General features: G+C 44.1%; 1 protein-coding gene across 2 annotated transcripts in view; it reads left to right on the forward strand.

The window, feature by feature from the left end:
* The window catches only part of SYNPR (synaptoporin), a 102,027-nt gene that overhangs the window by 77,778 nt on the left and 9,583 nt on the right, over positions 1 to 14,666 (forward strand). For both annotated transcript variants that reach the window (XM_071756198.1, XM_071756197.1), the window contains one exon: positions 12,346 to 12,544. In XM_071756198.1, coding sequence (XP_071612299.1) covers positions 12,346 to 12,544 — 199 coding nt within the window. The remainder of the gene's footprint in view (positions 1 to 12,345; positions 12,545 to 14,666) is intronic.

Genomic DNA, 14,666 nt, shown 5'->3' on the forward strand with positions numbered 1-14,666 from the left:
CCAGTGTGCTAGTAAAATTGTCTCCCAGAGTAATCCTTGCTTCTTAGCGAAAAGGAAATTGTGTTTTATGGGAGCTTTTGATTCACTCTCTAAGCATCTCATTTGAATGAAGATGTTCCCATTGAGCACCCTTTAAAGGCTACACCTCATCTGCAAGCAGTGGGTAGGCTGGTCTTTCACTTGCAATATGACAGCCAGATCTAAATTGCCTACTTAGCAGCTACAGATGATAATTAAGGAGAGAGTAGCTGAGTCTTTATGCTTTACAACCATCTTTCTTAGGAAAAAGCCTCTCTTAATATTAGCATATTTCTGTGTCAGAGAGTACTAGCCCTTTATTTGGGTTTTTTTATTTATTTTTATGATTATGATTTTCCATTTATAGTAAATCTTGCTTCAGATTTCAACAGAAAATATTTTGACCAGAAGTTTAGAAATGTCCATTATGGCTGAGACACCAGGAGTGATCAACAGATCTTTAAACTTCAGTGCTGGGGAGGTGCCTGCAGTGCTGACTTTCAGGCAGTTCTCCCAGGATTGCTGAACCAGCTGAGGGGGGGAGATAGGATGGAATGAAGTCATCTAATCAGTTAAACCCCCTGAGGGTCCTGGTTTGGTTTGCATGTGTTCATCACACAGAAGATGCCCCATTTTTATTTTTAAGGGGAAACTGTGGCCTCGTAACACTTCTGTAGGTAGATGGAAGCCAAAGCAAGCCATCAGAAGTTGCAGAAACTCGAGGTGTGCTCTGTGCCAGAAATGCAGATGCTCCAGTTCCCAGGAGGATTTGGCAGAGCTCCTGGGAAGGTGAGAGGCACTGGTTAAACTCTGCATGACCCATCCCAGCTTAATGAAGGGAGAAATCTCCATTCTGGAACTCCTTAGATCAAAAATTGGTGCCTTTTGAAACGCTGTGCTGCTGCTCAAAGAGGAGCTGCAGGGATGGTTGGGTGAGGCTCAGCAGCATAGAGCAGGAGCTGCTGGGTACAGAGGTGTCTCCTGGCTCTGCAGTCAGGGGGACCCTGAAGGCTGCATCTATTATTGCCTTTTCTGGCCAAATTGACCACCTCATCTAGCATTGCAGATCTGGGGTTAACAGCAGAGCTGACCAGGAAAGGTGCTCAGGAATATATCACCCTGAGGCTGGAAGCTTTAATCAAGACCCAAGTTAGGTAACTGGCCCTTTAGGATGGGCATTAATTGCTCAGTCATGGCTTTAATTTTCTTAAACAACAGTTTCAAATCCTGATCTCCAGCAGTGATTTTTATGCCTAATTTTGGCCTTTTGTTGAATAGGTTTGCCTAATCAGGACTTTTAGGTTTCAACTACTGTTAGTGGAAACTGGAAATCATATAAAAGTGAGCCTAATGTTGCATCCTGGTGAGAAAAATTCAGGAAATAAATCCATCAGAATACCAATATGTATGTATGTTAAGTATGACACCTTCACAGAAATCTCTTTGTATTTAATGTGACCTAATGATGCAACACAGACCAAAGTGTTAAGTTGTGTTTTTAACTAGAAAAAACATGTTCTTTTTTTCATAGTTGTGATTCATACATTTTGCTAGTTTATAAAGCTGTCTGGACAACAGCAGCTTTTTTTTTTTTTTTTCCCCCCTAGTGGAAACCCATTAGAAATGTTTTATTCCATAGTGACATGAATGCAAGAACTTTCTGAGCTATTTAAAGTATGGTTACAGCACATGGATCCCCTGGTGGTGAAGGCATCAGAGACCTCAGGCAAGCACTGAATCAAGTCTGTAAGCAGCCTGAACCAGGAGCTCATAGCTGAGCTTGCTAATCAATAAGCTGAGGGCTTAGAGCTGTTTGTTGTTCCATACTCATCTGGGAAAAGGAAAAGGTGATCCAGGTCTGCACAAAATAAATATATATTTTCAGCTTTGAATGAACATAGTTTGGAAAAAGAAAAAAAAAATCCTTTGTTTTTGTAACCAGCCCTAGTTACAAGAGTGAATGCCATAATTCAGAGCCCTTACATGATTTTTGTTTATTTGTGCATCACTACAGACCACTGAAGCAATTAAAAGCTGCAAATTGGTGTTCTCCAGCATCCATGGGTCTCCAAGGATCCCAATAGCCCTGAGAATACTGTCCTTAGTTTTTCTCTCTGCTCCTGCATGTCCTATGGGTTGGTTTGGTTTTTTTTTAGACTAAGAGGATGTCAAAATGGGAGAAAATATTTGTACTTTTGTACTTGTCCTGCTGTGGTCTGCAGTAGTGGCTGTGCAGGGGCACAGTGTGCAGTTTAATTCCTGTTGTCAAGGAGTTTGATGAAATCATTGCTGGTCTGTTTAAAACAGATAAAAATAAGGATGGCTTTGTGGCTTTTCTGGTTTTGAGTGCCTCTGCTTCACCTCGATTGCAGTCTTCAAAACTCACTCTGTAGAAATCCTCAAGATTGGCAGCTTGGCCAAAGAGTGGTTATTACTGACAGTTTTCACTTTTGTTGGAGAGTATTCCCTTCTCAACAGTGAGACTGTGAGATGCTTCCAGTCACTTGACACTTTGTTCCTGCATAAATTCTGTAGAAAACCACCAGAAATCTGATGCAGCCACATCTTCACCTTATCTTCTCTTTGAGGCTGATCCTGGGCACGTGGTCCTTGGCACATCTGATGCACTCTGTCATATGAAGGAAAAGATCAGAAAGCCACCCCCACAATTTAGCTTCTGTGCCAGGACTGGTTTGTATGCAGCCAGGACACCCCAGCCCACAGGAGGCTGTGTAAGTGGTAAAGTATTTGCTCATTCATGATGCTGGTGTGTTGGGCTGAGCACCATGATACCTCTGCTTGAGAAGATTGGAGGAGGAGGCTGGGAGTCAGAAGGTTGGAGAGGTCAGAGACTGGAGAAGATTGGGAGGTCAGACTGCCAGTGCTCATAAAGCTCTGAAGTCCCCAGTCCAGTGCTCAGCCAGGGAGAGACAGATGCTCCAGCTTGTCCCAGGGCAGCAGCTCTGCAGACAAGGTGACTTTTCCAGATGTTGAGGTCTTCTCAGTTGCCTCAGTGTTTTACTTCATAATTTTTAAACCCTTAGAACTTGAAGGAAGCACATCCTTGATTGCTCACACAGAGGAGACTTCTCTTGCTTTCCAGCTCCTCAGGCTGGTTGGCTGTTGCCTTCTGTTCTGATGTCCATGAGCACAGAGCTCATGAGCACACAGCAGGCTGGGAAGGAAAGTGGTAACAACTTTCTGGAGATGGTGTCTGTGCAGAAAAGAGAGAACACTGCTTAAATCTGGAAGTTGTACAAGCTTTTCTTCTGACACTCAAATCAATTGGATTGTTGATGACTTTGGATGGTATTGGTCCAGACTGACTTACATTGCTTCATAGTGGCTGTATTTTATGCTTTACACCATTTTGGTGCTAGACTTATTCTCCATTAATACTTTAGCCCGAATTTGTTCTTTAAGTGGAAGTCACTTTTGGATTTGTTAATATATGCAGCTTTTTTCCCAAGTTGATTTTTTTTTTTTTTTTAGTATATATTAATGAATAGTCTCTGCAGTGTTATGCAGTGATGGTGTTTTATCTGTGTCTGCCACAAAGGCTTTTTCTAAAAGTCTGGCTTTTTACAGCTTCCCTTGAACATTTCTTTTAGCACATTTTTGTGATGCCAGTACAGAAGCAACCACAGAAACCCTTCAGCTTTGCTTTGTTTGGCATTTGATCCCATACCCCAGATGGATTGTGGTGACCCAACTGGGGGTTGATCAAGTAACCCCAGTCCTTCCCCTTTCCTCTGCCCCCAAATCTGTATTTGCTGTGCAGCAGCCCTGAAGGTTTCCCCAGAACCATAGGGAACTGGATATGTGGGATGTCTCTGCTTTCCTCACATACCTGGTTTCTACAGGAATTAATTTGCCAAGAGTTTAATCCAATATTTCTTCTTATGCAATAGATTCTGGAGATGGTGGGCATCCAGGATAGCCCCACTCAGATGGGTTCCTCTGCCTCTCCTATCAGTGTGAAGGTGTCAGCAAGTCCATCCCCAGCCCTACAGATCTGCCAGGCCTCCTGTCCTGTATGTGTGCTGCTCCACCTGAAATCTTTCAGCTCCCTAGAAGAGTATTTGACGTGTACTTTCAAGGAAAATGTTTGGCTCGGAGCCTTCTTGGAGTCGTGCTGTAAAATTCTACAGAGGACTCCATTTGATTGCTTTAAGTACCATAGGACAATATACTTGGGAAAATTCTAGTTAAAGTAAAATACAAATGACTAAACAGCTGTGTCTTGGAGGTGAAATTGTTACTTTCAGGGTTTAAAGGGCTGGATTAACCTGTGTGGGAACCCTGCTTCCCACAGGCAAGCTCAAAACTGGCAAGATTTACACTTTCAGGTGGCTTTGGCTGAACATCAGGTGATGCCCCAGAATTTGGATTGGTTTTATGTGGAGTTGATAGCCTGCTTGATTATGGGCAGTGAGGTGGATTGGAGTGTGACACAGTGCTGAGCAGCAGCAGAGCCTGATGGGGAGCAGAAGAGGGAGCTCGGGGAGTTCCACATCGCCCCATGCAAAGGTGCAGCCCAGGACTCAGAAATGCTCTTATTACATCCAGTGACTTTTTTAGGCCTTTGCTTTCTACTTCCTATTGCTTATGTTTTATCTCCAGATGTTTAGGTTTTTGTTCTGCTCCAACTTGCTAGTTTGAAAGCTGATTCCTGTGTCTGCCCAGAGAAGAGAGCAGCAGGAGGGACACCAGAGCCATGGGTTTGGTCAGGATCTTAGGGTGGGACTGGGTTGCATTGGACACATTGTGTATGTGGCACTGAAAATCCATTCCTGTGGGATTTCCAGGCCTCCTTGTTTGTGTTGCTCTCTGGACACAATGACTTTTAAGATAACCAAGAGTTACCTTCCTTCAGAGACAGTAGCTAAGCTTCTCAGTGTCAAGGAAGCTGCTCACCCCAAGAAAATAGCTCAGTGAAGGGAAATCAGAGAGCAATGCCACCAGTCTATACCCCAAAGAAGGTCAGTCTGGGAAGGTATTTGGGTTTGTAAAGACCAATGTCACCCTGTGCTATGCTCTGCTTGCACAGGAAGGAAAAGTGTGTGTTTCTGAGAAGAGCAATGAAAATATCTTGGGAGATAAATCTGGGTCGGGATGTAGGCTTGGGAGTGGGGTTGGGATCACCCACTCAGCTTTCTGAGTACTCCTGGCAGTGTGTGTTCTATAATGAGATGCCTTATTTCCTTTTTGGTGCCATGGCAGAGTACCAGGGCTTACGTGCACAGTCTGGGGAAGTTCCTTGCTGTGGCCGCCACCCGTCTGGGACATTTTTTCCCCCAGGAGTGTGACAAAGCTGTTGTACAGGCTGCTTGCCAAGAGTTTGGTGAATGCAGTCACTGGAAACAGGTCCTGCAAGAGGGCTCCCAAGCTGCAGACCAGCACTGGTGACCTCTCCTTGTCACTGCTGGTCTTGTCCTTATTCCAGTGTCTATAGACCTCATCCTCAAAAAGGATTTTGTAGATTCCAGTCCTGGAGACCCAAGCACCTCAGTGGGTCTTTTACTTGTTGTATGAACAGGAGAAGAAGTGAGGTGAAGAAGGATGGAGCAGAGAATGTGCTCTTGCCTCCAAGCTGCCAGCTCTTGGGGGGACCACCACTGCTCCCAGGGTGCCCAACATAGTGTGGAGTGTTGGGATGGCAGCTGTGGCTGAAAGCTTCTCCCTTTGAAAACTCTCCTGTAGGAAAAGAGGACTGGGCAAATGTCTGCACAACAGCTGTGTGTGAGTGAGGGCTGGGAATCTTACAAGTTAGGATAGTGAAAATATGAGGAGGGGAAAATATTTTCTGTTACTTTGACCTGACAAAATCCAAAAGAGAATATAAGTTGCTACAGCTGTCCTGATCGACTTTCCAGCAGTGGCTTCTGGGTTGTTGGGTTTTTTTGTGATTTTAGTCATGCATTTGGATGGGTGTAAGCTGATGAAGGCAGCTGTGGTGAAGTGGAGATCTCCAGAATATTCAAATATCTAGGACAGGGATTAGGAATAAACATTTGCAAGATGAAGTATGTGTTTGTGTGAAACTACTGGTAGTGCTGACTAATTGTAGAGAGATATGGGCTTCAGGATATTTTTGGAAGAAACTGAAAGATTTCATTGAAAAGGCAGGAGTTCAAAGTGAAATACACTCTTTGATAAGAAAACTGTATTCTTTCTTCCTCTAGAAAGCAAAGAAACAAAAGACCCAGCTTGCTGAATCAGCTGGAGAAGTTGGGTTTTTTTTATTTCCTATTTTCCAGAGAAAAATTCACTGATTCTGTAAGAATATGTATATGGTAGAAACTACTGTGCTGCTGCTCTGGAAGGGGAGGAGGCCAAGGAGAGGAGGTACTGAAAGCACTTTTGGATGCTGGGGAGTCCAGAGGAGGTGTTGTATTTGAGGGCTGATAGAGGGAGGTATGGAAAATACCTGGGAGAGTTAAGCAGTATCAATGAGCAACTCAGTTTCAAATGGCTCTGGCATCTCCAGACACTGCTGGTAGAGGTGCAGTGGTGGGCAGGGGGCAAGGTGGGCCAAGGCAATGCTTTAGTAAATAGCAATTCCTTCATTTTGGGAAAAGAGGTGAGAGAGCAGGTCTGGGGTGAGAAACCGTATTCTTCTTGTTAGCAAAGGGTGGAAAGTTCTGATTTGGGAAGAAGATCACAGATAGAGAAGGGTGAGGGGAGCAGTCTGACTGGGCTGAGCCCATCACATCCCCACAGCTGTCTCTGGCTCTAGCAACATTTCAGCTACTGGACTTGAAAAGGGCTGGAGTGAACTTTGGCTTTAAAGACTTCAAGCAGTTCAAATGTGGTGTTCACAGAGTGGCTACCTTAAAAAGGGTCTGACTTCAGCAGTTCTGGGATGTCTGGGTGGAAAGATTCGGATCCGATGGGAATCACAAGATAATAAATGCTTATAATTGACAAATGGTTTGGTCTGAGGACATCTGCTTAGCAGTGGCTCTCTCAGCAAGACTTTGTGGTGTGTATGAGTTTGTAGTGTGGTTTCACGGCTGCAGGGTTCCCCATCCCCAGGAGCTTCTCCTTGGAGAGCAGATCTCAGGGGAGCAGGAGGAGAAAGCTGCAGAGCTCAGCTCCATCCCTCCTCCCAAAAGCTGGAAGGAAGCCTGTTCCTTGCTGTGTGGGCAGTCTTTCACGTAGCCAGGATTTAGCACCCAACTGGCAGGGATGCCCAGTGGTGGGGGAAACGTTCTTTGCAGCCAGAAGCACTGTGTGCATCACTTGCTCCTGGAGAGCAGGATGTGAAGAGGGTTGGAAGAGTCAACAGACTGCAATTTCATTAAAGACAAGATCTTTCCTTCTCAGTCAGGTTTCTACTTTTACCTGAGTATTAAAGGTCATTTTTAAAGTGGTTTTCTTCATGCGGATAATACCTCTAGGGATGTCTTATGGGGCTGATGAGCTCCGCTGTAAGTGGAAAAGATTCCATTTGTCAGTATTCTTCCACTGAACCTACAGAAAATCTATATTGGGCACCTCAAGAAGAGGCATTTGCCCAGGGACTGCCTGGCTGGGGGCACAGGTGTGGAAGCACATCAGCAGAGTCCTCTGGAACAAGGGAACCACAGTGTTTCTGGGGCTAACTAAAAGAAATGCCTTTACTTTTTATCCCAGAGAAAGGAAGGTGAAAACCCCTGTCCTGTTCTGTCTCACCAGCCATTTCAGAGCCATTTCAGTTGCTAAGGAGCCCTTGTGGGTTTCAGCATTTCAATACTGCAATTTGAATTTTCCTTTTCCCCTTGTTTTAGGGATTATCAACCAGGATAAGCATCTCACAACAAATTCCTCCACAAGTGCTACCTGCAGTAACTAATTTTCAGTGGTGTTATTTCTCTCATTGCTTTGCAGACAGTAAATGGAACTGACAGTTTGACTACCAGAAACAAGTGAGGGGGAAATAAAGCCCAATGAGGGGATAATGGATCTTTGCATTTTTGCAAGCCTGTGTGTGGGTGTTGCAGATTTTGCTCATGCATGTTGTAGACAGGTTGGGGGGTGGATTACAAGATGTTATTTTCAGAAAATAGGACAACCTGCCACAACAGAGAGGTTTGAATACTTTGTTTTTGGTTTTTTCAGTTTTATTTTTGCCTATTTTTCACCAAGTCCTAACCATTGAGAATTTTTGGAGGCAGAACTTTCTTATTTATTAATCCAAGCACGCATCAAAGCCCAGGGGAGGAAAGCTGTGCTGATTCATCAATAATACTTGAGTACATAGTTGCTGTTAATTGCATGTTCTGTTGGTTTCAAGTCGAAGCCCTGTGTGCTTGCTGAAGGGGGAGGTTTTGTGAGTCAGACAAGATTGGATCACTCAGTGCACACACTCTGTTTGGGCTCTTCTGTGGTTCCTGGTAGAGTGGGACGTGGGACAACATTGGTCTTGGGTGCTGTTGGCTCTGAGCATCTTTGTGCCCAAGGATCATCAGCTGGACTGGGCTGCTCAAAAAAAAAAAGAAAAAGAAAAGAAAACAAGAAGAAAAAAAGGAAAAAAAAAAAAAGAAAAGGCTTTAATAGAATATTTTATTGGGGAACTTCAGGAAAGAAAGGCAACTTCATACTTCCATGGAGAGAGCACAGCTTCTGCTCCCCCACACACATCTAACAGCTGTAGCTTTGTTCAGCCTGTCTGGCTTCCTGTATTATTTTCAGAGCAGGGGTAATTAGTGTCTGAAAATGTAACTGCTCTTTGCAATTGTGCTGCAATGTACAAATCCTTCTTTTTTCACTGTAAAACATTCCTGCCCTCTTTTGATCTTGTCAAGCTAGACAATACAGCTGTCTTGTCATCATGTTTCCCACGGCAAGGGAAAGTTTGCCAAATGGCTGAAGAAACCTCAGAAACCCTGAATTACTGGGACTTCATCACTGCAACCTGACTGCCTTTGGTGAGAGAAGTCAGAGCTGGTTGGTTTGGCAATGGGGCTGAGCAGGAGGAGAGGATGCCCATCAATGGTGATGGGCAATGAGGACAACTTTAGCCCTGCTCTGCTCAGTGTGAAGGGTTGGGTCCCCGTCCTGAGCTATCAGCTTTATTTCTGAATTAATAATGCTCAGTGCAATACAAGACAAAGAGCACTGTACAGCTCGTTTTCAGAGGAACTTGGAAGTTTTTTCCTTTTTCTTCCCTAATTAGGTAAAAAAATTGTGTTCCTTATTTGCATTGTTCATCAGTCAGTGAAAATCATTTCTGCTGATGCAGCCCAGCAGTATTGCTGAGATCATGGAATGTCAGGTTGGAATCATCTGGATCCACCTGGTCCAACCCTTATGTTTGTAACCCAGATGTTACCAAAGTGCAAAGGTGGTTGCAAAGGGTCACTCTTGGGGCTCCTGGTTTTGCTTAGGAAATGGAGGAGCAAAGGTGAATGGCAGGGGCATCCAGGTGCTGGAAACAAGAACAGCAGCAGCAGCAAAGCACCAGCCAAGGATCACTTGGTAGGGTGCAAAGAATGAGATAAGAGAAGGTGAATGAAGAATGTCAGAAGAAGTAAGAGGCAGAACAGGTAGAATTAGATCAAAAGTGAGAGGCAGAGGTAAAGGCAATTAATTTTTTGTGAGTCATCACCAAGCCATCCTGCCCCCAGAAACGCTGACTCAGCAAAACCAGTGGAAAAATCAGTTTCCTTCTGAGATACCAAGCCAGTTTAAAAAGGTTTTGATTAATAAAACTAGATTTTCTGTCACTGATCTTCCCCTGCCTTAAAGAAACTTTTCACATACCTCCTGTGAAGTCAGCACCCACCATGACCATGGCAGAGGCTCTCTTGCCTCTCTTCCCTGCCAGTCTCCTCTTTCCCAGGTCTGAGTCATGGTCTATTTTGGATCCCTTTGCACAACTGAGATCTCTGTTGTTTAAGTAGAGGTGAGGTAGCCACAAGAGGCACCAATTACTGCACATCTTCTTATAGGCCGGGGAAATCTAAAAAGAAAAGTGAATAAACAAAAATAACTTGATGGAAGAAGGCTTTTATGGTCATATGTCCCCGAAAGATGCTTGGCTGAAAGAGCACTGCTGAGTGAGATCTTAGTATAATATATGACCATTTTCTCTGGTTTATCCTGATTCAGAACTAAGGTGAAGTCAGGAGAACAGGGAACAGAAGAGGGATGTGGTCTCAGAGGCTTCATTGTGTTTCAGAAAGGCTGATGTGTTGTCAGGGGTTGGACTGGATGGGGCTGTGGTGACTGAGACAGTCAAAGGTGCAGGGGATGGGCAGCAGCTCCCAGTTGAAATCATAGTAGAGACATTCCTTAGGTCCTTAGGTTTGTTCATATTTGGTATGAACAGGAGTTTGAACTGCTATTTGCAACACCAAGTGTTGCCTGCTGTGCTATTTCAGGATTCCAGGGGATAAAACAAACCATGATCCTAAAAATGACCCTAAAGATGTGTTTGATACAATAAAATGCATGCAGAATTGCCTTGTTCTTTTTTTTTTTTTTTTTTTTTTTTCCTTCCCTGAAGCAATTAGGTTGTATTTAATGTAGCTTAGCTCAGTTCCATAGTGCTTGTGGAAATGATATAAGGGCCAGGGCAGTTCTCTAAAGCCCATTTCCAGTGTGAGGTGGTAACATAAAATTGTGAAGCTCCCACGATGGCAGCAGAGCCTGGCTTTCCCAGGAGGGACCTGAGCCTTCTCACTGTGCTCATCTGGAAAAGGATATCCCACAACCTGCACCAGAGCCCTTCAAAAACTGCTGTGGTACCCAAGAACAGAGAAAGCTTTCTCCTCAGACTGTGCAAATCACGCATTTCCAATCTTTCCATGACCATAGTGATGCTTCAAACAAAGCCACTTTCTCTCCAGGCTGCAAAATTGGCATGAGAGGCACTAGGAAATTTTCTTTCCCCTTATTTTCCTCTCTCTTTAGGAAACAACAGTAAGCCCTGATGAAAAGTGTGCATGCACTGATGCCAGGAGGCTTTGAAGCCAAGGCAGGAAACCGTCTGATCCTGAGCATTAGAGTCTCTCATGTGTTCAGTTTTCATCAGACTTTGCTGTGCTCTCACAGGGGAGGTGAGGCAGCTGCTGCTCATCTCCACAATCCAGGCAGACGTGTTTCTTGTTTTCATCCCACCACTATGATAGCAACAGAAGCTCAGGGATGAAAATGCCTGAGGCAAACACCCAGCGTTATGCATCAGCCACTGATTAAAAGGTTTTGCCTTCATGTTTGGGTACATTTAGTTTGGACCAGGGAAAGCAAAAAGTCATGCAGTTCTCCAGCCTCCATTAATCCATCTTCTGTGATCTCCACTGCGGGTACTTTGTTTTCCTCTGGGGAATCTAACTTTTTATTTAGCCAGATACTTGTGGTGGCTGTTGCCTTTGGCTCGCTGTTGCACACATTATTTGCCCTTGAGCAGAGCAATGTCTCCCAGAAGGCCCCATCCTTTCTCTGCACCACATCATAACTTCTTTAATTGCAGTTGTTAATTTGCTGCTGACTTCATCCTTCCTGCTCTCTCTGCACAGAGCAGAACAGCTTGATCCCTCATTGAGCCCCCTGTGCCCACTGATGCTAATCTGGGCCATGCAAGAGGACTTGTTAAAATGCCTCCTCCAAGGATCCCTTTTCTCTTTTTGAATCAGGAATTAAACTTATTAGAGCACAGAAGGGTCTTGGCAGGAGCTGCCAGGCAGAACCCCAAATCTACCAGCTTGGTTGCTGGTTGAAAATGATGCATGAATTCAAGTTTATTGATTAAACCAGGGCATGCTGACTCGTTCTTTGACCCAGGCTGTGTATGCCTGCAGCAGCTTGGTTTTAAAAGCTTTTAATGTAGAGGCACTATATGGCTTGCAGCCCCATGGGTTAACTGCCACAGGGAGCCATGCACACAGCTCCCTGATATAATGAAGTTGCACACTTCTCAGTGCAGGTATCCTGTGGCCTTAATATAGAGGATAAGAACTGGTTTCTACCACCTTGATCACAAGAATGCAAGAACCAGGTTGTTATCCTTTTTCAGTTGTTGCCATGGCAAAACCCCAGAGCAGAAGGGAGGAGGGGGAGTTTATGCCAAACCATTGGAACATCAACTTTTCTTTGAGGTTGATTAAAAGATGTGTTCAGGTCCTCAGTCTCACCTGGACACTCACAGGGAAGAAACCTCATGTACAATCAGCTCTGAAGAGCACAGCCCACAAGACTACTGTTAGGGCTGGTTATTCAAGCAGGAGGTTGTTGTGCATCAGAAATGAGATAGGGAGACAGGGCAAACCTATTTACATCTTTATTCAGATAACCATTTCCTTTTCCTGTAGTTCACCTGCTGCTCTTTGGGATGTTTTCCAGGTTGCATCAAGTGAATTTTGAAGTTCCTACTTGTGAAGGCAAGCGCCGAGAAAACCTCTCCTTGATAGGGGACTTCTCCTCCTCGGCTGAGTTCTTCGTCACCATTGCAGTCTTTGCCTTCCTCTACTCACTGGCTGCCACTGTGGTTTATATCTTCTTCCAGAACCAGTACCGTGAAAACAACAGAGGACCTCTAATTGTAAGTGTGCATTTGCATTGTTTACAAGCCCAGGTCTTAACCTCTTTCTTGCTTTTGGGATGATTGAGGCTGTGGCACGGTCAGGAAGGTCCAAGTGGCCCAGTGCCCGAAGTATATCTGCATTCACTGTTGGGTTTGTTTTTTTTTTAAATCTTAATGGTAATTTAAACTTTTCAGATCAAGGGTAACAGAGACTGTGCAGATGGAGCTTGGTCCTAATCTTTTATGTACCTGTGGGATTCCCTGCTTCTCTCCCACTGCCTGCAGTGGTGAAGTTCACACAAATAATGAACGTGTAGGTCCATACATCTGTGGCAGCAGAGCTTCATCAGTGGGCAGAAAAGAGGAGATGTTAGACATCATCCTATTACATTAGAAAAAAAACATGTCCCTGACCAAAGCCTACCCAGGGGGGTTGTTTATTGCTAATTATTGCCAGGGTCAGCCAAATTATTTTGCTTTTGAGAATTATGCTAGTTTTCCAGTATCATCCTGAGCTGCCAGCACATTTGTGTCTCCATGCTGGTTTGTGAGGCTCCTCACCTTCCAGTTTTCATTCAATGTGCCCACCAAGCTTTGGCAGTTCTTGCCTTTATTTTTCTTTTTACCAATTCCTGAAGGTTTGTGATAAAAATCAAGTGTTGTGTTGCTTTCATTTCCTTACAAATCACAACTGTAAAGCCAGTAGGAGCTGTTTTGTTCTAGATATACATTACCTGTTAGTGCATCACTCTCAGTGGTACAGCCCTTGGTCTCACTGCTGTGCTGAACTTCAGTCAGGTCTCTGCATTGGGAGGCTGTGGGGTGACTGCATGCTCCCAGCCCTCTCCTCTGTGGCTGGAGGGATAAGGTTTACACTAAGGGAGGTGAAATATTTCTCTGAAGTCTTGGTGTGAAGAAAAATTCAAAAGAAAGGTGGCTGGAGTTCAGTGAGGACTGATGTAAGGAAAGAGTTCAGGATTTCTGAAAAAATTTAAAGTTTGTGAGTGATGGAAAGCAGACATTTGGCCAAGACTTGTGTTTTAAATGACTGAAAACCACCAACAAAGAGAATCAGAAAAATGTAATAGGAGAATAAATCACCAGCACAGAAATGCTGTACCTATTAAAGGAAATAACTACAGTAACTGCAAGCAAAAGATTAAACTGTAGGAAAGCAATCTTAGCATCACGGGGGGGCTGAGGGAAAGATTTTCCTGCTGGAAGGAGATGAGAGTTGTTTTAAGTTCTCATAATTCAAAACTGATTAATTGATACAGAAGGAAAATTCCCATCCCCTACATCAAAGGAAATTAATCCTCTTCATTTTTGGGCTGTTGGTACCTTTCCTCTCTCCTTCAAAAATGGTGAGGAAAGGAGGGGAAATCTTCCCAGAGGAGAGGTAGAACAGGCAAGATAACGGGTTCCCTACAGAAACAGTAAATAAATCGTGTGCCTTGTTTCTGCATGATTCAGTTGATATCAAATACCTCATTTCAAACTGTCTCATCAAAGGATTAGTTGCAGAGATCTTCCATTTTAATTTTCTTGTGGAAAATAATACTTTCTTCTGACCCAGCCACACTATCCTGTGTTGGAATAGAAAAAGGAAAGAGGAAAAATAATACTAACACATCAGATTGTGATGTGGCCATTTGCTGTTGTCCAGGATTTTCCTGACCCAGCTGCTGCAGTTGTGTTTGTCACAGGATGCATGGTGCTACCTGCTGCAGCATTTAACATGGCTTTGATTTAATTTGTTCTGTGTAATGGATTGTAATTGAATCTACAGGTTAAATTTATCCTGTGCCTGTTACCAAAGGCACTGCTTGTAATTTCCCAGTCTTTAAATCAAGCCTAAATGACCTTAATTATTTAGAATATAAAGATGCTTCTCTGTGTCCTGAAGCAAAAGTAGCTCCAGCTGGTGAGTGGTGTTGGGTTAGGGTTATGCTTAGTTTATGCCTGCCCCAGCCACATGCTCCAGCATCTCCACTGCACTGCCAGCTCTGTTGTGTTGGGTATTTTTAGAAAAAAGACCCTTTTTCATTTGGAGAAAGTCCCTGCTTATCTCTTCCCAGTGCAATGATTGCAGCATCAGAGCCTGATTAGGACAGGGTACAAGTCCTGCTGTGCCATGGAG

Source organism: Heliangelus exortis, chromosome 12 (assembly GCF_036169615.1).
Source record: "Heliangelus exortis chromosome 12, bHelExo1.hap1, whole genome shotgun sequence".
Classification (NCBI taxonomy): domain Eukaryota; kingdom Metazoa; phylum Chordata; class Aves; order Apodiformes; family Trochilidae; genus Heliangelus; species Heliangelus exortis.